General features: G+C 34.4%; 1 protein-coding gene across 1 annotated transcript in view; it reads right to left on the minus strand.

Moving 5' to 3' along the window:
* THEMIS (thymocyte selection associated) overlaps nucleotides 1–23,869 on the minus strand; it is a 157,719-nt gene that overhangs the window by 101,373 nt on the left and 32,477 nt on the right. Inside the window, exon 2 of the mRNA XM_030853500.2 lies at nucleotides 21,908–22,066. Within this exon, the coding sequence (XP_030709360.1) occupies nucleotides 21,908–22,066 (159 nt within the window). The remainder of the gene's footprint in view (nucleotides 1–21,907; nucleotides 22,067–23,869) is intronic.

Genomic DNA, 23,869 nt, shown 5'->3' on the forward strand with positions numbered 1-23,869 from the left:
TACCTGGAACTAGCCCATGGTGATGGTTGTAACGCATTGTGAATGTACGTAATGACACTAAATTGTACACTTTAAAATGGTAAATTTGATGTTATATGCATTTTACCACAATAAAAAAATATCTACATATTTCCAAGTAATTTAAGATTTCTCAGAAACTTTAGATGCACTGTGACTCACAAGAGGGGAATATAACATGCAGAATTTCCCAAATTTCTTTCATTCTAAAACTCTTGGGGAAACATTCATAAATAAATTACAAAATAGTATGTCACGATATATTAGTGATCCACATAACTCTCCTTGAGAAATGCCAGGTTAGGTAGTTGTTCTGGATTGAATACTCTTGATTATATATCTTTCATTCTTCTCATTACTTTTCTAATTTTGCCATGGTTTCACTATTTCAAGTTTTTTCCTCTAATACTATTGGGATAGTCACTGACACAATGAATTTTTGTTCTTTAAGACACAGCTTTTTATGCTTGCATGTTTAAGTTTCATTCTCCTCTTTGAATTATTTTGCTTTTATTTTATAAGCACATGTGTTTTGTAGCACTTTCAGAAATTTATTTACTGAATACATTTTAATAAATTCCAGAGAAAATAAGAACAAAGGAAAAATTAGGTAATTGCTTTGTTAACCTCAAAGTAAATTAAGACAATTATTATATAATAGCATACACTAAGAAGGCACTGTATAAAGAATTCTACTAGAATGATATAGCTTGTAAAAGTTATTTATTCATTTAGTCAAAAATACAGTCCAATTAAATTTATCTATGTATCAAATTATTATTAACCAGGTTACAATGTCTTTTATGTGTATTTTGGGTTATAGTACAAAGATTTATGATGTTATTTTTTAGTCGATCTTTGCTCAAATGAAAAAAAATACAGGATTTTGGTTACTTTTAAATATAAATGTCCTGAAAAAGTGGGTGATACAATCCTGGCAAAGGCTGAGGAAGGTAGCATGTGCAATCTGTCCTGAAAACCTTTATAAATCGAATAGTGTTCATTCCCTGCATAGTGTGCTTGAAGACAGTAAGGCAAAGAAACATTTACTTTGAAGGAACTTCTTATTTTATTATGTCTTGTATCAGGGAAAATCCAATAAAATAGTACTTTCGAATTCTCCACAGTAACTGAATTTGTGTGTGTGTGTGCGCTCGTGCCCGTGTGCAAGTGCATGCACATGTTTAATCTCATTTGTTTCCATGTGAAGATTTATTTCTAAGAGTCCACAGTCATCATCAGGGTATAAAAAATTCAGCAGTTTTTGTGAAATAAGTTTAAATAATAGCTACCTAGAATCTCATAAGCGTAGAGAAACATGGTTTCATTTCTATCCTCGCTATATTGATGACATAAGTCACAGAAGAATTAAGTCAGCATCTTCTTTCCTGGGGAATTGGGTTCACCTAAGGTAATAACAGACCCAAAATGTTATGAAGTAGAAAAAGCCTGAAACCCTAAGGGCCACTATTATTTCAAGTTAATCACACACTTCAGAGCTGTCTTGTTGGATGTCTCTATTGCAAGAAAAATCTATCTAAGAAATCTGTGTGTTTTCCCTTAGGAGATGATTAAGGACACAGTTTAGCATGCTAAGTGGCAGAGTACAGGAAAAATATTTTATTAACATTTCTTTATATGTTATTGCAGCCAGTCCAAAGAGTCCCTTCTTACAAACAGCCACTCGATACCATATAAACTAGGGCAAGTATATACAGCTATATATGTATATATACATATATATGTGAATGATGTCATACTGGAACTTTAATTTCAGAATAAACTATAGCACCATAGATATGATCAGCTTTAAATTCAACCAATTTTTTCTCCATCTTTTTCTCAGAGTGTTATAATAGTTTTATACAAGAGAAAATATAATTTATTTTTTCAAAACACAAAACAAAACATATTTCAGGAGCTGAGTGATCATTAGAGAGATAATAAAATAAGCCAATATGTAATCCTCACAATGTAAGTTAAAAAGCAGAAAGAAAATAGATTTCTATTTCCAAATTTATTGTCACCTATTAAAATGGATATTAGTGTTATTTTTACCTAGGAGAAATTGTTCATAAGGAGTACGTTACTTGAGAAACAAAAATTATAAGGAAATGCAATTAGTTGATCTGTTGAAAAATAGTCAATAAGTAAATTTAATCTTTAAGATCTTGTCCCTGAATCTCAGGCTTTTGGGGAGTTTATATTTTTATCCAATTCTTAATGATCTGCAATCATTATTATTAATAGTAAGAGTAACAATTGAAATTTGCTTAAAACGTTACAAGCTTGAATAATTTTCTTCATATGCATCATTTATATTCTTTCAAGAACAGTAAAACAAATATTATTATTGGGGGATATAAAAACGGTCATGATTTTCATAGTCGTGGCTATGGAATCTCAAGCCAGACCTTTTAAATCCAAGTCTCATAATCTTACCTCCACATCAGGCCACCTCCCTGTCACACAAATGACTTACAAGGACATTTCCTATGAGAACATGTTTATTCCAGTTCACAAGATATGTATGTGGGTCTCACAGGTTGGCCCTCCCTTTGCATTGGTCAGCCTTTCCAGACCCTCCAGTATGAGAAGAGCAAAAATAACTTCCTGGTTCAGAGTGAAGAATTTACACTCATCAGATTTTTTTCTACATTTTTCTCTATCTCATCAATTCTAACACAAATAGGGAGTAATTTAAAAAATTAAAATTTCCCCCTGTGTATCACAATACTATTTATATACATAAGATCATTGTGTATGATGTTATGTGTGAAAAGAGTTCACAGTCTTTTCTCTTTGTCTAATCTCTAGCTTGCTTTCACAGTTCCAACCAAATATATTCCCTCTATCTCTGAGATAAGGAATCTTAGAGTGAACTTTATGTACTAATTCTCATCTTCCTCTCATATTATCAAAATTAGGATTATTAAAATATTAGCAGCTTAGAATGTGCTGGAAATTTACATGTCTGATAGAATTCAATTTTCCAAATTACAATATGAGGTAGCTAGAAATAAAAAACAAACACTTCACAAATAACCACAGGAAAGTTTGAAGAGATACCATAAATTCTCTATCATCACACAGCTCATAAGATACAAGTAGGATTTTGTGTCTCTAAAGCTCAAGGGCTTAATCACATGGTTACATATTTAAGCCTTTCATTATTATTGTAAATCGTAAATTGTTTGTCCAGCCTTTCACCCTCCTTTTGGGTGCAGAAATTCTTAGAACTTTTTAAAACGAGCAACATAAGAAAGTGAACTTCACTGATATTTGACATTGATTGGCACTAGCCTCATCTCCTCATCAGATGGCCACGTGCCTGGAGGTACAGGCATGTGGGAGGCCTGGGAACTGCACAAGCTGAAGGAGTTGACAGTGCTGTCCACAAGATCATGTTCTTTGAGTGTGTTCCAGACCACCTGGCCATATGTAAGTGGGTTTCCAGAATACATTATCACAGTTTTTAAATAAAGTAAATCTCACAAAATGGATAAATGGCTTCACACATTTCTTGCAAAGAAATCATGTATTGAAAATAAAACTAATATAAACACAAGTGAACAAAAACAAGGATGAAGTCGACATTTCTACTCTCACTCAATCTCTTCTTTAGATATATTATGAAATAAAACAATGACACTCTCGTCTAATAAAATATGAAGAGTGGCTGAAACTTCTTTAACACTTTAAAGTTATCAACATGTGGATTCACATCCACTATCATCATAAAGAAATTTGCCTTTGAGATACAGATGAACAACACATCAAATACACATGCATATATATGCATAGCTGCCATAATTTTAAATAAATACATAAATATTTGAGATACTGCTCAAAAATTTCTAATGGACTGAGCTACGTGAAGGAGAAGATTTAGAGACAAATCAGACTGCTACATATTTTTGATCATGTGTCTTGTCTCTCTGCCAATAAAGCAAAGTGTGTTTCACTTATTTTTGTGAGTGTATGCTTCTGCCTCTTTAAAATGGCACTTTGTCCTGCAATCAAGTTCCTAAGCATCCTTGTTATTTTATACTTGCCTATATAGGTTTCTCATTCCACATTTTCCTATTATTTTGTTACATTTCCAAGACAATTCTTAGGTCAGCACATCCTACAAAAACTATCTTCTTCAAGACTATCCCAAATCTGGTATTTTGACTAGAATCTTAGCTCAAGCATCTCTATTTAACTTCAGATTAAAACGAGATGCATGAAATACCCTATCAAAGCAAAAAACTCAAAATTCTTGAGCAAAGTAATGAAACATATAATAATAATAATGTCCAAACTGTGAGAAAATTCTCCAGATTTCTGAGATTATTGAAAATCATCAACTAATGAGTGATTCAAACAATCTTGACAGAAGTCTCCAAGAGCAGAAACAAGGAATGTGAGGAAAGTCAAATTCATAAGAAAATTTTATGTAGTAATTTAATGGAGTATTTAGCAGGGGGAGAAGACATATCTAAGACGGTAACCAAGTTTGTTAAGTGTTAGATGCTAAGTGTGGCTGTAGAATTCCTACATGTGAATGTCTTTACATGTATAATGAAACCAGAATGATCTATAATAGCTATTAACAATTTTTAATAGTTCTTTTACCTGGCGATAAAGAGAATAAATCGTAAAATCTTTTGATTCATTTTTACCTCGATGGTTCAACCACTGCATGAAAAAAACCTTTATTTTCCCAGTAAAGGCTTGAAAGGAGTGATATGCAATATCTAATACATTTGAGATATTTAACAAATAATTTACATTAATAATGTTAGACTTTGAAATCAAATGATATAATTTGATATCAATGCATAAATCTCTGTTATAATCATGGCTTTACTATTAAAAGTGCCATACATCCTTGTTCATGTTAAACCTTTCTCTCTCCTAAGCAGTGAGAATGAGTAATAGACCTAGGATGAGGCGAGAAGATGTCAGAAATTCTTCTTCTCATAAACCTTGGCAAGAGCACAGTTCTCTGGACTCTTACAGTTCTCCAGAGCACTGCCCCTTATGTTAGGAGAAGACACATAGAGGTTTCAGGACTGGAAAGAACGCCCACAGACATTAGGTCTCCCAAATCTCTCACGAGGCTTTATTAGGAGACCGTCAAAATATCACACATTTACTACTCCTGGCTCGTGCTGACTTTAGGCAATAGAATTTTCAGGCCCAGCAACACACTACTATCCCAATAGGAAAGTGAAGTGGTTAAAAGTATGAATTTTTGATTCAAACAACCTGGGTTTAAGTTTGGCCTTAGTCCTTTCCCCACTGTGTAAACTTGAGAACTTAAACTCTCAGGGTTATAATTTCCTTTTCTATAAAATGGAGAAGATTGTTTCACCTACCTCATAAAGTCATTGTGATGATTAAATGAGTCAATACATGTAACATGCTTAGATAGCACTTGACACAGAGCAAGCACTGAAAAAGCAAAATACAAGAAATAATAGCTATTCTTTCATACCATTTTCTTTCACTCTGGAATTCTAAGCCATTGTAGGATGGTTATAACATCAGAGAGATGAATACTTACAGGGCCAAAGAGGATCCAGTTTGGATCAAATTAGATGAGACAAAATATGTAGAATCCACAGTTCAGTATCTGACACAGGCTGAGCAAAAAATGTTCCCAGCTACCATTACAGATTTTGCCAGAGTGTTTGATTATGGAAAAGAGCCTCAGGTGACCTCTTTAGGTGCACGGCCTTTGGGGAAATATTTCCAGGTGGCTTTGAGGAATTTGTCTGACTCCAGGCTTTGATAAACTGCTTAGAATTTAACCACCAAAATTTTATGCTCATAATAAGCAGATTATAGGGAGATGTAACCACATTTTAAATGCAAATATTGTGCTGGTTGTAGTTATTCACAAGGTATACATTATACACAGTTGCTGAAGTTCCCTTGGACAAAAGAAGCAGCAAAATGCCAAGGCATTTTTGAAAATGTGTTTTATTCATGGCTCTGAAGGGTAGTTGAAGCCAACTGAGGGAGGAGTATACCCTCCCTCTATTTTAATGATCTTAATTTTGCTAATGGAATGTTAGTGGAAAGAGTTTGGGAGCCATGTGGTGCTGATTGCGTTGTTCAGTATTGATGTTGCTTGCAAATTAAATGTACCTAAGTAGCCACCTGTTTATGCTTATGATTATATAAAACCCCATATGTTTCCCTCTCTACACATGGGAGGTAAATATTGAAAAAATTATTCTGGTGTGAAGGGTGAAAACAGCAGCAATTCTTCTATAACTGTCAACATATGCTGTGGTGTTTCCTTTAATGTTGTGCTTTGTCTGACATATTTGCTGATTTTTACCATGCAGTGTTCAAAAAAATCTGTTACCCATGGTTATGCAAAACAATTAAAAATCAGTTTACATTAAATTCAAATTAGGAAGAGAGGTAATTTTCCAATGTAACCGTAAGTTTTAAATGGATTTCAGAGCTTAAGATTTAAATAGATTTTGATTTGCACAATAAAGAAAACCAAACTTTTTTTTCCCTAAATTCGCCAGCATATATAAAGGAACATTTTCTTCCTAAGCACATCCTTTTGATCCCATATTACTAGGCAACCAAAAAACTAACTCGAGTAACATAAATTTGAAAATCCCACCTGAAACTGGCAATAACTCTTCAAATGGCAAGCCCACTATCATTTCCACTGGATTGGGTCTGGAAAACAGTTTGCTGGACCTCATACAGAAGATCTGACTGGGTATTTAGTCAGCAAGAGCTCAAGAGCAGTTTTTGAGATGTCTTGTTAGAGCATTGAGAGATCTGGCGCAGGTAACGCCTTTGGAACTAGTTCAGACTATTCAGAAATATGCCCCGACTATAGCTTGCAGGAAAGATCAGAGAGACTGGACTTGCTGTTGTTGATCACTTTAGACACTACAGATAAACAAATTGGAGCTTCATATGATTAATATCTGATCAAGAGGGATTTAAATGTCAACTGTCTAGCAGCCTAGACGTGACAGTCTCTAACTTCCCAATAAAGTACCACAAAAAGACACAGAATATGTTAGAAAAAGACGAAAATTTACCCCATCATCAAAAACTAAGCATAACAGATCAGCTGTCCCCAAAGGCCAGAAGAACTTATTTTCATAATAAGGAAGATAGAGCTGAAATGAGAACATTAGAGGCCTAACCATGCTGGGTCTCATGAAACAAAGAAACCTCTCTAAAGTTTTTTAAAGATATTTAACAATCACTGAGTACCCTCTACAGCCCAAAGTTTGTAGTAAGCACTTAACAATTACCTCTTTTCATTTATTTAAATTCATGTCGCTAAAAAAAAAAAAAACCTGAGACAGAGACACTAAAAACCCTTAAACTGTATACTTAAAACAGCTGAATGTTATGTTATGTAAATTATAGCTCAATAAAGCTGTTAATTTAAAAAGTGGGAGTGAGGAAGGATGGACAGTTAAGTAATAGCTTGAAAAAAGCAGGTAGATGGGCCCTGTCATTAGTTCCTGGTGGGATGTAAATTGGCAAAATCTTTATTGAATGTGATTTGGTAATATGCATCAAAAGCTTTAAAAACATTTTTACTTTTGAAGTCATAATTTTATGTATATGAAATTATCATAATAATCAGAAATGCAGGCAAAACTTCAGTTAAAAGGCTGTTCATTATAGCATAAATTGCACAAATGACCATGTTTGGAATGGATTTATTAATTATGGTATAAGCATATGATGGACTATTATACAGAAAATAAAAATTATGTTTTGAAGAATATTTAATGACATAGGCAAGTCCTCAGAAATAGGCTTACTTCTCATTATATTAAAACATGTCTGTATGTGTGTAGGTGTACTACTGGAAAACAATAGAAGGAAACTAAATATTAATGCTAAATAGCTCTGGTGATGAGATTATAGGGAGCTATGCTCTCACCCCTGCATTTTCTTCCCTTTTCTAATTTTCTACAAGATAGATGTGGCATTGGTAAATTTGGGAAAAATCAATACATTTTACAACTTCAAAAAGTTGTGTTCCTTATGTCCATGCAAAAATCTACACATGGACGTTTATAGCAGCTTTATAGTTGCCAAAACTTAGAAGCAACTAAGACGTCGTTCAGTAGGTGAATGGATAAATAAACTGTGGTACATCCAGACAATGGAATATTATTCAGCGCTAAAGAGAAATGAGCTAGAAAGCCATGAAAAGACATAGGGGAACTGTAAATGCATATTACTAAGCGAAAGAAGCCAATCTGAAAAGACTACATAGTCTATGATTCCAACTGTATGACATTTTGCAAAAGGCAAAACTACAGAAACAGTAAAAAGATCAGTGGTTGCCAGGGGTTGTGAGGGAGAGATGAACAGACCGAACACATAGGATTGTTAGGGCAGTGAAAATACTCTGTATGATGCCATAATGGTGGATACATGTCATTTGTCTAAACCCATAGAACATAAAACAACAAGAGTAAACTACAATGTAAACCAAGAACTTGAATGATTATGAGGTGTCAAGGTAAATTTGTCAGTTGTAACAAGAGTACCACTCTGGTAGGGGATGTTAACAATGGAGGAGACTGTGCATATGTAGAGGTATGGGAAATCTCTGTACTTTATGCCAATTTTGTTGTGAAAACCTAAAATTGCTCTAAAAAATAAAGTCTACTGAAAAAAATCTTTTGTTCCAATGACAGAACTTCTAAATCTCTGATACGTAATTATGTATAAATACAGTAACGTGTTTTGCCAATGTCCACTTCAGGAAATGAAGACCGAGTAGACAATTTGTTTGGACAGTCTGGTTCCTCTCATGAGAGTTCCTCCATGGTGATACTGTTGAGGCAACATCATAAAGAGCTTTGAAGGAATTGTGCATGAAAGATAAGGAGATGGTAAGAGCAAAAAGTGATGAGATAGATTTTTAGAAGATGTGCACAAAATATTAATAGGATGAGAACTTATAGAACAGTGCCAGTTGTAGAAAAGCCTATTTTAAAATGATATTTCTGACAGAATTCTGTTCTGATTCTCAAATGTACATGGGTGGGTGAAAAGAACATTTTGACCTATAACTGCAGTCCATTTGTGTTCCAGATAATATATATTTTAGTTATCAAAAGACCAAAGACTTAGAAAAAAAATCTGATCATGTACTGAAGAGAAGAAAACATAGGCCAATAAAAAATGGAACTAAAAATTAGTGTAAAAGTCTGAAATTTTTGTGCATTTAGATTACTCCACATTTTCTTTCATCGTATATGCAGAATACCCCTTTTTGTCTAGGAAAATATTTTGTATAATAAGCATAGATGAATCTATTTTGCTTAAGTGAGCACAGTGGGGAAGAGATGCCTTAAGAGAGGTTGACCGAGAAAACTTGGAAGAATGGTCCATGATTCCTTGAATAGAAAATTGTCCAAAAAGCAGGGAGCCCTATTTAGGGCTTTTCTGAATCATGTGTCATCATAACAACCAGATGGAAAAATAAGAACAAATTCTGCCCTGTAGCTTACTTCTTTTAACATAAGTCATTTAAAAAACAGAAGACAAAAAGTTATTTACTATAAAGCTATCAAATATATTTTAAGTATTTTTACATAATTTTCCTATCAGGTCCCTTTATAAACTGATATTATAGTCAAAAAATAGCTACAATCACAAAATGGCTAAATGTGAAAGATTTAGTCATTTCAACGGTACATGAAATATAATAAATCACCACTGAATATAATATTACATGTTTTCGATTGATTAAGTACATAGTTTCCCAAATGAAACAATGAGAAAATTCGTTCTGAATTTTAAGTGAATTATTATTAAATATATTTAATGTATGAATGTACATACATTCTGTATGTATTAGGTGTTTTGGTATCCATGCATAAAGGAGCAAGTTTTATAAATTTTAATCATTTAAACTTAATCAATTTCTTGAAGAAATAATTATATTATTAATCCAATTTTGTCATTGGTTATTCTTACTACTTTCCTATATTTTTCACATTTATAATTAAAATGATTTTGGAAACAGTCTTACTGCTAAGGGATATAGATACGTTGGGAGATAATCCTCCACAGCATTTCTACATGCCTCAGAAACTGGAGGTAAAATATTTGTTTCCTGACCAGTATGGCAATGATAGGGAGTATCTCCTTCCTGAGAGGCATTTTAGGATACTAAAGTCTCCCTCCTCTCCTCCAAGGAGATTTTCTTACATCCCAAGGTAACAAAGACATGTTTTCTTCAAGGGCAAAGAATGGCAGATTGGCCATCAGCCTCTTATACTTTGGGGATTTCCTAAACTCAGTGTTCCTCCACTGTGCGTTGGGCACCCACCTGGCCTGTTCTATCTCACCCGTGGGAGATGGGGCTCAAGGGGAACCATTAAAGCACGATGCTCATGCTGTCTGCTGTACCATGAGGAATCAACTACTACATTCATATGGGCTTATTGTTTCATTACTAATCTAATTTATGAAGTGTGGCAAGTTGGCCTGGCAGCTGCAAGGCTACTTAAAGATGGCTTGACCTCTTGACAGATGAAGTCCATTTTTCCATTTATCTGGTAGAAATTAATTTATGTAGGAAGCAATGCCTAAAGTTTGTCTTTAAAGCATGACTCAAATCCATTAAACATATGAAGGCAATTTTATAGTTAATAAATTTTCTAACATTCATTTAAAAATTCCTATGTCATGTTATTTAGAAGTAGCATTAATTTAGATTTTTTAACATTACAATGCTTACTGCATATAACAGGAAAGTTAGAAAGGATGTCACATATCCAGGGGATTTGTGGATCCCCATTATAACACTGATGTTGGTTGACAAAAAGACCATCTCACTCTTTTCTATGATTAAGCAAGAAGTGCTTCAGAGCACAGACTCTGGAACAGTTTAGATCTGTATTGGTGCTCTCCAATACAGTACCACAGTTGGAGCACTGTATTGAGCATTTGAAATTTGGCCACTTGAAATTTGCATGGCCAGACTTGATATGTGCTGTAAGTGGAAAATACATGCTGGGTTTTAGACTTAACATGAAAAGAATGTAAAATATCTCAATAATTTTTCTATTGATTAGATATTAGAAGGATAATATTTTAGATACATATTTTTACCTAAAATACATTATTAAAATTAATTCACTTTTTTTTTTTTTTTTTACTTTTAAAAATATCTGTGCTAGGTAGCCTCTAAGATGGCTCTAATGATTCCTGTCCCTGCCACCTGGTTGTCACACCTTTGTGCAATCCCCTTCCAGATTGCACCAGCATGTGTCTGTCTGATCAAAAGAATATAGCAGAAGTGATGGTATTTCACTTCTGAGATTAGGTTACAGAAGACTATGGTTTCCATCTTGGGCTTGCTCTGATCACTCACTCAGGGGAAACCCTACGGAGTGGACCATGTGTCGAAGAAGTGAAGCTTCCTGGGATAGCCACATAAATAATGTTGGATGAATACACATTATATTTCTATTCAACAGTGCTAGTGTAGATTTAACATAACCACTTACTTAACTATGTGATCTTGGGCAAGTTACTTGACCTTTCTGTAACTCTGTTTTTTCATATGTAAAATGTGAATTCAATTAGTAACCTATGTATACATAAAAGTGTTTAGAACAGTTTTATATGCAAAAGTATTTAGAACGGTGTCTGGCACATCATTAGGATTCTCATTTGAGAGTGTGATGTGGTCAGGATAGACTGTAGAGTAGTACAGAATGTTCCATGTCTAAGCTCTACTATCACATTTCTTACACATTTTGTTGCCTCCAGCAACAAAATTCCTCCACAATAATAAAATTCATAAAATATGATCTAAAATTTCAAACAGAAAAATATCTTCAATCTAGCCTTGTAATATTAATGGTGGTTTTATAGATGCAACCACAACCTTCCTTGAACATATGGTTTAGAGATATTATGTAAACTTGCTGTTTAGAAATAAACTCTGTCCATCAGAAAAAAGTGTATTGAAACTCTTTCAGGATATTTCTTATGTCTAAAGAGAAAGCATTTACTATGCATGCTTAATAACACTATATAGGAGGAACAAATATTTCCAAGAAGTAATCCAGAAATTTGGAACTTCATTATAACCCAAACATTACATGATTTACTGATCTATGTAGACAACGCAATCAACTACCAAATATCAGAATATATTTTTGTTGTGTTTGGCAAGAATGGCATGTTTCCTAGCTCATAAAGGACTTAGCTATGAGGGCTTTCTTCTAAAATAACAAATTATGCTTCTAAAGCAGTATGTTTATTTCCATAAAGAACTGAAATGATTGCTTTTTATTTCTTTTAATATATTGAACATTTTCGAGATGACATAATAAAGATATATGGAAACATAACATTAATATAGGATACGCAACCAGTTATGTATATTGCAAGTTTAGTTTCCCACTCACATTTTAGTGAAAAATCACCTTCCAGTTTGTTCCCTTAAAGAGTCCTTGCCAAATTAACAAAGCTTTTCTTTCTTAATTGTTGCTTGAGTTTTCATTTGCTGGAGCTGCATCTATAAAGCTATATTTACTGGTTGAAGGCTGGATATCTTTCTTCAGTAGAGCATCTTTATTTGCAAAGAAAGGGTACCCTAGGTACCCTTGACAAGGTTATGGTCATCTTCATCAAAACTTTTGAACTACCAATGAGAAATTAAGGATCTGTGTTCATATACTTTACTTCAATACAGAACAGTGGATGATGTCAGTGTAATAGTGGAATAAGGACCTTTGAAAATTGTCTCCTCCAAAAAGCAGTAGAGAAACTGGTTAAAAAAAAAAAAGTCAGGATTAATATTTTCAGAATTCTGGAAATTAACCAAAGAATTGCAGCAATCTGGAGAACATTTCTTAATGAAAAAGTAGCTGAATCTTGGTAAGAACAGCAAACTTTGTGGCATCTTAACTTGTTTGTATTCCCATTCTTCCAAACCCCTTCAACTCCACAGTAGCCTTGAAAACCAACAGCCCGCAATCATGGCAAAGCCAGCAGCCTAGCAGTCACAAGATGGAGGAGAAAGAAGTTGGAGTTCCTGCCAAGATCATTCTCAGAAAATTGTCATTATTTGATATGTCTGGTGACTTCCTGGAAGATTCTATTTGTAATGCTGTCTCTATTTGATCTATTTTGAGCTCAGTGAGTGGAAAATACTTTGCCTCAGAGCATTTGTCAAAAACAATGAGAGGCAATTATTTAATTTTTGTGGCTGCCTGCAGTGGTGTTTAAGAGTTGGGGAAAAAAAATGGGCTAACCAAAAAGCCTAAAAGGAAAAGCTGAGGAGTGAGATGTCCATAACGACATTGAGAAGTTCCAACATATTCCTGGAAATCTAGAAGACCACATACATGTATATTACTGTGCACATGCCCAGAACTGTGTGCATGCTCAAGAAAGACCTGAGAAGTCTGTAAGCTCTCAAATCTGGTTGACTTTGAAGCGCTACATGAACAGGAAGTAAAAGCTAAGCAAGAGTTTTCAATTGCCTGGTTGAGTGTTGAAAGCATGCCTCCAAATGAACACAGAACCCCTTAACAAAGACTGGAGACTTCTTGGTTCCAGCTGTTTAAGGAAATATCTGTCCAGACATTCATTGCCCACCAAGCTAATTGAGCAGAGACTTCAATGACCACACATGACTAAGAACGTAGACTTTACAGATTTAGTTCAGAAAAGTCACTAAACAACCAGCAAAAACAAGCCCTAAGGAGGGAGGAGAAAGCAACTTCTAGAGCTGATACATTATATTGTTGAAAATATCCAGTTTTCAACAACAAACTGTGAGACAGGCAAAGGAACAAGAATTGTCTGGCCCATAAACAAGGGGAAAGAAAATCAATCAATAGAAACTGTTTCTGAGGAAGCCCAGACACTAGAATTCCTGGAGAAAGAATTTAAACAGTTATATTAAATACGTTTTAAGAACTAAAAGAAACTATGTTTACAAATGAAAAGGAAGTATGGAAATACTTAATAAAGTATTTTGTTAAGTCTTAGCAAATAGAGAATATAAGTCAAATTTGAAAACAGGTCAATTGAGACTATCCATTCTAAGAAATAAAAAGTATGAAGAGAAATAAACAAAGCCTCAAAGACCTATGAGACACCATCAAGCATATAATACACCCTCTTTTTTTTTCTTTTTATTGGTCGCGCCCCACCGCTTGTGGGATCTTAATTCCCTGACCAGGGATCGAACCCATGGCCCCTGCATTGGGAGTGTGGAGTCTTAAACACTGCACCACCAGGGAAGTCCACCATTAAGCATATCAATATGTGAATAGTGAATACCTCAGAAGGAGAGGAGAGAGGAAAAAGTGTAGAAAAGATATTTCAGGAAATAATAGTAAAAACTTCCAAAATTTGATTGAAAACATTAATCTAAACATTTAAGAATCTCAACATACTCCAGGTGGAATAAACTCAGAGATCCATGGCTAGACACATCTTGATTAAACTGTTGAAAACCAACAGTTAGAGAATTTTGAAAAAAGAAGAGAAGAAAAGATTCATCATATACAAGGGTTTCTCATAAGATTAAAAGCTAATTTCTACTTAGAAATCACAGAGGACAGAAATCACTGGGATGACATACTTAAAAGTGCTGAAAGAAAAGGACTATTAACCAAAAATTCTCTATCCAGAAAAAAAAAATCCTTTAAAACTAAAGGAGAAATTAAGACATTTCCAGATAAACAAAAACTGAGAGAATTTATCACTACCAAACCTGCCATACAAGAAACACTAAAGGGGGTCCTTTAGGCTGAAATGAAAGGACACAAGTCAGTAACTCTATTCCATGTGAAGAAACAGAGTATCAATAAAAATAACTCTGAAAGTAAATTAAAAGAAAATTTAAATGTATGTTTTGCTTTCAATTTTTTTCTCATATCTTATTTTAAAAACAATTGCATAAAAAATAGTTATAAATCTGTGCTGATAGGCACACAATGTATAAAGATGTAATTTTTATAATAATAAAAATTTGAACCAAGGGGTAAGAAACAGAGCTATATGGGAGCCAAATTTTATATGCTGTTGGAATTAAATTCATTAATCCAAACTAGATTGTTATAAATTAAGACATTAATTGTAATCCCCAGGCTACCACTGATAAAATAACTAAATATATATATGGGTATTTTTTAAAAACCACCAGATTTCTGGTTTCTGGCATGGCATATAAGGAGTTTGGAAGTTGTCACTCTGTCCTAAAAAAAAAGTGAAAAGCTGAACAAACTGAAAAATCAACAACTATTCTTAGATATATCAGAGAAGTGAGATCACAGGACAAACTACTGCCTCCAAAACTGGAGAGACAGACAGGCAAGTACAGAGAATCTCAATTTACCACAAAAGAAACTGCTACAAAAACCAATACCAGGGTAGACAAATCCGACCTGTAATTGATGAATTGCTAGAGGCTCAGAGTGGACAAGTCTGAGAGTAAAAAATTCCAGGGGAACTTAGTCATAGGGGGGCCCACAATTTTGTAAGTTTTACCACCAAAAACTTAACCAGGCTCTCACAGTGAATATCAGAGAAAAATCCCCTCATGCTTCTGGTCGGGGGAAGGCAAAAGAAACCACTTTGAAATAGGCCAGAGCATTCTGTTCTTAATAAGACCTGCCCTCGAGAGAAATTATTGGTGTTTTATCAGGACTCATTGACCCAGAGGGATGAAAATACACAACTAACACCCACCCTAGCCTTCCACTTAGGGAAAATACGCAACAAAAGCCCACTCTCACCTTTCCACTTGGGGAAAGGGAAATACCCAGCTTTAGCCTGCTCTGGTCTTCCACAGGGGAGAAGGGAAATACCCAACTCCAACCCACTCCAGCCATCCCATGCCACCTAAGGATGCAGAGAATGGGACTGAGAAGCATTTGTGAAGTTCACAATTCAGAGGCACAAGCTCACAAAAATACTATAACAATCATAGGACTAGAGAATGTTTCCGCTCCTGCCACAGCTTACTGCCACATTACTAAAGGCCTATTCACTACAGCTCCTTTTAACCAGTACATGATGCCTAACTATCATGAAAAAAAGTATAAGGCATACTAAAAAAAGCAAAAAAAGACAACTGAAGAGACAAATCAAGCATAGAATCAGACACAGATATGGCAGCAATGTTGGAACAATCAGACCAGGAATTTAAAACAATTATGATTAATATGCTAAGGTTTCTAGTGGATAAAGTACAACTGGTGGGCAACGTAAGCAGAGAGACAGAAGCATAAGAGAAAATCAAAATGAAGTGCTAGAGATCAAAAACACTGTAATGGAAATGAAGAATGCCTTTGATGGGCTCATTAGTAGACTGGACATAGCTGAGGAAAGAATCTCTGAGCCTGAGGATATATCAATAGAACTTTCTAAAACAGAAAAGCAGTGAGGAAAAAAATATAAAACAAAATCACAGAACAGAATATCCAAGTACTGTATGACAACAACAAAAGGTGTAACATATGCATAATGGAAATATCAGAAAGAAAAGAAAGAGAAGCAAGAACAGAAGCAATGGGCTTCCCTGGTGGCACTAATAATCCGCCTGCCAATGCAGGGGATATGGGTTTGAGCTCTGGTCCAGGAAGATTCCCCATGCCGCAGAGCAACTAAGCCCGTGCGCCACAACTACTGAGCCTGTGCTCTAGAGCCCAAAAGCCACAACTACCGAGCCCACGTGCCACAACTACTGAAGCCCACGTGCCTAGAGTCCATGCTCCACAACAAGAGAAGCCACCGCAATGAGAAGCCGGCACCACAACAAAGAGTAGCCCCTGCTCTCCACAACTAGAGAAAGCCTGCACGCAGCAACGAAGACCCAACACAGCCATAAATCAATAAATAATTACATAAATAAATACATAAATTTATTTTTAAAAAAACAAAAGAAATAATTGAAGAAATAATGATTGATAATTTCCCCCAAATTAATGTCAGACACCAAACCACAGATCCAGGAAGCTCAGAGAACACTAAACAGGATTCTAAAAGAAACTTCATAAGAACATCATATTCAAACTGCAGAAAATCAAAAGTAATGAAAAAATCTTGAAAAAGGTCAGAGGAAAAAAATCTTACCTATCATACTTGTAGAAGAACAGAGGTAAGAATTGCATTTAACTACTCCTCAGAAACCATGCAAGCAAGAAGAGAGGAGGGTGAAATATTTAAAGCATTGAGGGAAAAAAACCCCACCAACCAAGAAATCTGAATCCTAATATCCTTTAAAAGTGAAGGAGAATTATAGACTTTCTCAGACAAACAACGACTGAGGGAATTTGTTCCAATAGACCTGCTTTGCAAGAAACGTTAAAAAAAGTTCTTCAGAGAGAAGAAAAATTATATGTCAGAAACTTGGAATTACATAAAGGGAAAGCAGCAGAAAAGAAATGAGTGAGGATAAAGTAAAAACTTTTATTTTCTTATTCTTAGTTAATCTTACAAATTTTGTTTGCTCATAATAATAATATCAACAATGTATTCAATTATAATCTGAAAGGATCAATAAAATCTCCTAGAACTAATAAGTATAGCAAGGTTTCAAGATACAACGTTAATATACAAAAGTCAATCACTTTTATTTATACTAGCAATGAACAAGTGGAATTTGAAATTAAAGGCACAAAACCATTTACATTAGCACCAAAACAATGAAATAGGTATAAATCTGACAAAATATGTACAAGATCTATATGAAGAAGACTACAAAACTCTGATGAAAGAAATAAAAGAAGTAAACAAATGGAGATATATTCTATCTTCATGAATAGGAATATATAATATTGTTTAGATGTCAGTTCTTCGCAGCTGCATCTATAGGCTTTAATGCAATGCCAGTCAAAATCCCAGTAAGTTATTCCATGGATACTGACAAACTGATTCTGTGGTTTATATGGAGTGGCAAGAAACCTAGGATAGCAACATTAAAGGAGAACAAAGCCAGACAACTGACAAGACTTACTATAAAGCTGCAGTAATCAACACAGTGTGGTACTGGTGAAAGAATAAACAAATCAGTGAAACAGAATGGATAGCCCAGAAATAAACCCATCTAAATATGGTCAACTGATCTTTGACAAAGGAGCAAAGGCAATACAATGGAGCAAAAATTGTATTTTCAACAAATGGTGCTAGAACAATTGGACATTCACATGTTAAAAAAAAAAAAAAAAAGAATCTAGACCCAGGTCTTAACACCCTTCACACAAATCAACTCAGAATAGATCACAGAGTTAAGTGTAAAATGCAAAACTATAAAACTCTTAAAAGATAATGTAGCAGAAAATCTAGATGACCTTAGGTTTGATGATGAATTTTTAGACATGACACCACAGGCAAAATCTATGAGAAAAATACCTGGTGGTGCAGTGGTTGAGAGTCCGCCTGCCAATGCAGGGGACATGGGTTCGTGCCCCAGTCTGGGAAGATCCCACACATCACGGAGCAGCTGGGCCCATGAGCCATGGCCACTGAACCTGCGCGTCCAGAGCCTGTGCTCCGCAACGGGAGAGGCCGCAACAGTGAGAGGCCCACATACCGCAAAAAAAAAAAAAAAAAAAGAGAGAAATAATTGATAAGCTGGATTTCATTTTTAAAAAATTGCTCAGTGAATAATATTGTCAAGAGAATGAGAAGACAAGCCACAGACTGAGAGAAAATATTTGCAAAATATTTGCAAAGGACATACCTGATAAAGGACTTGTATCCAGAATACACAAAGATCTCTTAAAAGCCAACAATAATAAAACAAATAACCTGATTAGAAAGTGGGCAAAAGACATGAACAGATGCCTCACCAAAGAACGTGGCATGGCAAATAAGCATATGAAAATATATTCAACATTATACGTCATTAAGGAATTGAAAATTAAAACAATAAGATACCATAATTGTATGCATATTAGAAGAGCCAAAATCCAAAACACTGACAGCATAAAATGCTGATGAAGATGCAAAGCACCAGGAATTCTCATTCATTCCTAGTAGGAATGCAAAATGATGCAGCCATTTTGGAAGACAGTTTGGCAGTTTCTTTATACTAAACATATCCTTACCATATGGTCCAGCAATCATGTTCCTTGGTATTTACCCAAATCAGTTGAAAATTAATATTCACACAAAAACCTGCATAATTTTATTCATAGTTGCATAGTTTTATTCATAATTGCCAAAACTTGAAAGCAACCAAGTTGTTCTTCAATAAGTGAATAGCAAAATGAACGGTGGTATATACAGACAATGAACTATTATTCAGTGCTAAAAAGATATGTTACACACCATGAAAAGACAGTGGTATTTTGATATTGAGGAAGCTGTGCAAATTTGAGACAGGTAATATAGTATATGGGAAGTCTCTGTACCTTCTGCTCAAATTTGCTAATGAACCTAAAATAGCTCTAAAAAATAAAGATTTTTTTTTAAAAAAAGGGAAATAAAATTGTACACTAGAAAATATCTATTTAACACAAAAGAAGGCAAAAAATGGACAAATAGAGAAACACAAAAGACCTAAGACATATGGAAAACAAATAGCAAAATGGAAGATGTAAATCTTACACTATCAATAATTACACTAAATATAAATGGATTAAATAATTAAAAGGCAGAGGTTGGCAGAATGGATTAAAAAAAAAAGCCCATCCAACTATATACTGTCTACAAGAGACTTACTTGTAGATTCATACTTCAGATTCAAAGACACAAGTTATTTGAAAGCAAAAAATAGAAGGTGGACCATGAACATAGTAACCAAATAGAACTGGAGTGACTACAGTAATATTAGAAAAAAAATAGATTTTAAAACAAAAATTGTTTAGAATATTATATAATGATAAAAGGGAAACTCCACCAAAAAAAGGTAACAATTATAAACACATGTAAACCTTACATCAGAGTCCCCAAATACATGAAGCTAGCGCTGACAGAATTGAAAAGAAAAACAGACAATTCAACAATAACATTTGGAAACCTCAATACTCCACTTTCTAAAAGGGAGAGAACTAGACAAAAGATCCACAAGGACATAGAATACTTGAACAATCCTATAAACCAACAGACATCTGTAGAACACTCTATACTACAACAGCAGAATATATATTCTTATTAAGTGAACACAGAGCATTCTCCAGGATAGGCCATATGTTAAGCCGTAAAACTAGTCTCTAAAGACAAAGTATGTCTTCTGACCACAATAAAATAAAATTAGAAACCATTACCCCCCAAGAAATGGAAAATTCACAAATAAGGAAGGATGGTTTAAAAACATATTGGATTCTTTGAGTTTAAAATCTAACTGGGAGTCTATTGCTATATAGGATGGGGTAATGAGGAGTAATTAGAATTAAACAAGGAATAAGATTTCAGTTGAAAGGGAAAAAATATTGGAGCACTTGGAATAATCCTCTCCTCATACAGTTAAATTATTTTAATTTTCCAAACCTCAGTTCAAGAATAACATTCTCTGAAAAGCTTTCCCTGACTCCACCAATGATGATAACAAGGTTAATAATGGTAATATAAGCTGACACTTTTTTATAGCCCTTGTTATATGACAAGTATCACTCTAACCAATATAAATATATTTCAATATTCAATCCTCCCAACAACACTAAGAGATAGTATTATTATTCCCATTTTACATGAGAAGAGGGTAAATAATTTGGCAAGGTTACCTAACTAAGAAGTGGCAGGGTTGGGATTCAAATATAATGATTCCAAAATCCATGTTCTGAAGCATAACCAACTGGAGTTAGATCCATCTTATCAAGACTCTCACAGAACCCACACATACTTCAGTTATACCATAAACTACATTACGTTGTAACAGCTTACTAGATTGTCCTCTTTCACTAATCATTCACTGATAAACAATTATTCAACCAACAGGAAATTATTGAGCATGTTCCCTGTGCCAGAAAATGTGCTTGTTCATAGAAATAAAGCCACATATGTCATATTTCATCTGTCAAAGAGTTTTAGTCTCAAGCAGAGTTCAGCAAACTATAGTTCACAGGCCAAATTCTGTTGGCCACCTGTTTTTGTAAATAAATTTTTATTGAACCACAACTGTGCTCATTGATTTATGTAGTGCTCACTGGTTTATACCAGTTGGTTTATATTGGTTTATCTGTAGCTTCTTTCATGTTACAACATCAGAGTGGAGTAGTTGTTATGGAGACCATTTGGCAGGCAAAGTCTAAAATATTTACTATCTGGTACTTTACAGAAAAAGTCTGCCAACCCTGGTCTAAAGAATAAGACAAATAAGAAAATCATTAATTACTACCCAATAAGGTACATGCTATGGTGCCCAAGATACTACGGGAACATAGAGATATCTAGATTAGATTATAGAGTCAGCAAAAGTTTTCTAGGAGACCTGATATCTGACCTAATTTTTGAAGGTTAACTAGTTAAAGAAGAGCAGCCAAACTTGTCAGTAAGGCCAGACAGTGAAGTTTAGCAGTGATCCAGGGAGCTAGGAATAAAGAGGGTAAATATGTTTAGGAAATATTAATTATTTTTACATAACTTATGAAAATATATCTTTAATTTCTTCATTCCCACTATCTGGCACAACTAATGGTGCATATAGTTAAACTCACTAAATATTTGTTATCAGAAAATATTAAGTCCTAAGTAAACAATGTTTACTGAAAAGGGGAGAAAATATTTGCCTTCTATTAGTCCCGAAAATCACTAAACTATAAGAATCCCGATTTTTTCACCCACTGCCTTAGAGTAAAAAAAAACAAAAACTACCACTTTTTCATTGTTTTCAGTTGTAGAGACGTATATAACATTTAAGAATACAGTTTTACAAATGAGAAATGGTTGCAAAATACTGTACCTGGAAAATTCATAGGCAGTTCAAATGGTTGTGGAGCCTCACAACCTTCAATGTGCTCACAAATTTCAGCTATGATCTTCTTAATTTTGAGGCCAGTAATTTTAATCACTTCTCCTGTTGACAAACAGCATTCATTTCCAAACATTTCATAAATAGAACCTGAAAAAAGAAAAGAAAAACAGCTTTTAAAAAAAGAATTCAATAATGAAGAACAAATTAGGAGTCAAAAGTCTCATACGAAGCGTTTTTATTCAGTTCCTCTCAGATACCTGCTAAACAGGAATTTAATCAAGCTTGGCAAAATATACAGCGTGTACCAGGAAAAATATTAGATTTTCACTTCATCCACTGGGCAAAGTGTAAACAATCTTATTTTTGTTATTATTGTAAATTGAATTTATGGTCCTCAGCACCTTTAGCTCATATTTCCAAGGTCAAGCTACAACCATGTCTTCCCCTGCTGGGATTTATGATCTTTTTTTGGCTAGGTCATAGAATTAAACTCACATGAGTCAACAATGATCTGAGTAAGTACTGCAAACAAGGTTGTAATACAATCTAACATCCAAAGACAGAGCATTTGTACACCAGGCTTCATATTAAGAGCACCATATCTATTTATAAGACCTAGTTCTCTTCATCTGCATGAGTATAACATTTTGTCCATTTTATCTCTTGTTTTTGACAAGCTGGAAACAACTCTCAACATCTTTATGGCAATAGGGGGCAGACAAACCCAGATAAACTGAAAAGCTTCATTTTAGTTCAGGATTTCAGTCTCCTTCCTAAAAAACCTTTTATCATAGATGTCAAAGCTAAATTTTTCATCCATTTATTTCCCTTTTATATCTCCTGATGGAGGAACACTGAGCAGTGAAATAACCGAAAGATTAGCAACAGGAAAGACGAGAAGCAAAAGTTCTGGGTAATCTAGCCCCAGTAAAAAGGAAACAACCCCAAAACTACATCTCTGGGATATTATCACTTTACAATAAAGCAGTAAACTAGAGGCTGATGTAAATAAATATTGCAGAACTGTGGGGTTTGAAACATATCAATTTTTCCTTGCTTCCAATATGATTTATACCCTCTTTACCACACTAAAATATAAATAATATGAGCACAAGATTTTAGGTTTGTTGGTTGGTTTTCTGAATTCTTCTGTTGAAACACCCCTTCACAGAATCATGCCTGATATGTAGCAAGTACCTGAAATATTTTTATAGCATTAATGGTTATCATAAAAGTTATTAAGCCCAGCATTCAATTTAGCTTTAAACAACTCTGTGGTTTTATCAGAGTCTCTACAGAGAGCAGGGGGCACACGCAAATTAAAACAATTTAAGGAGATTTTAATAAAGGGACAATTTACACACAGGCACAGACAGTTCTAGGCAACACAAGAATATAAATGTCCTGATCTCACTCTTTTTCCTCCATTGGATCATCTGCCAGGGCACCCCATTGCCCCAATTCAGCCAGAAGCCAGAGGACAATGGAGCTGCTGACTCCACAGAAGTCAGCCTCCCAGGCAGAGTGGAAATGAAAATTAGCACACCAACCTTACTGTCTATTATTTAATGAGGATCATTTTTGCAGACATGCTAGTATATGAGCTCCTTGTATACTTCTAAACTCCCTCCTTTTCTCATACTATTGCCTTAACTACACATGCGTTCATACTTTTTATTAACTCCAATACATTGTGTTGTCAGCCATCTCAAATCCCTCATGGAAAAAACTGGTATATTAAAAAATAATAATAAATCCACAGTGACATTTTCTTCCAGTGAACTCAGAATAATTATTTTCTATGATCCTCATTCGGAAATTAATCACATAGTAACATTTTACTTCTACAGTATTATCTCATCCTGTACTTAACCTTTTATGACTTTAGTTTCTGTTACTCCCAATTCAATTTTAAGCTTCATGAAAAAAAAATTGCATTATATTATTGCA

This window comes from Globicephala melas, chromosome 14, assembly GCF_963455315.2.
Source record: "Globicephala melas chromosome 14, mGloMel1.2, whole genome shotgun sequence".
Lineage (NCBI taxonomy): Eukaryota > Metazoa > Chordata > Mammalia > Artiodactyla > Delphinidae > Globicephala > Globicephala melas.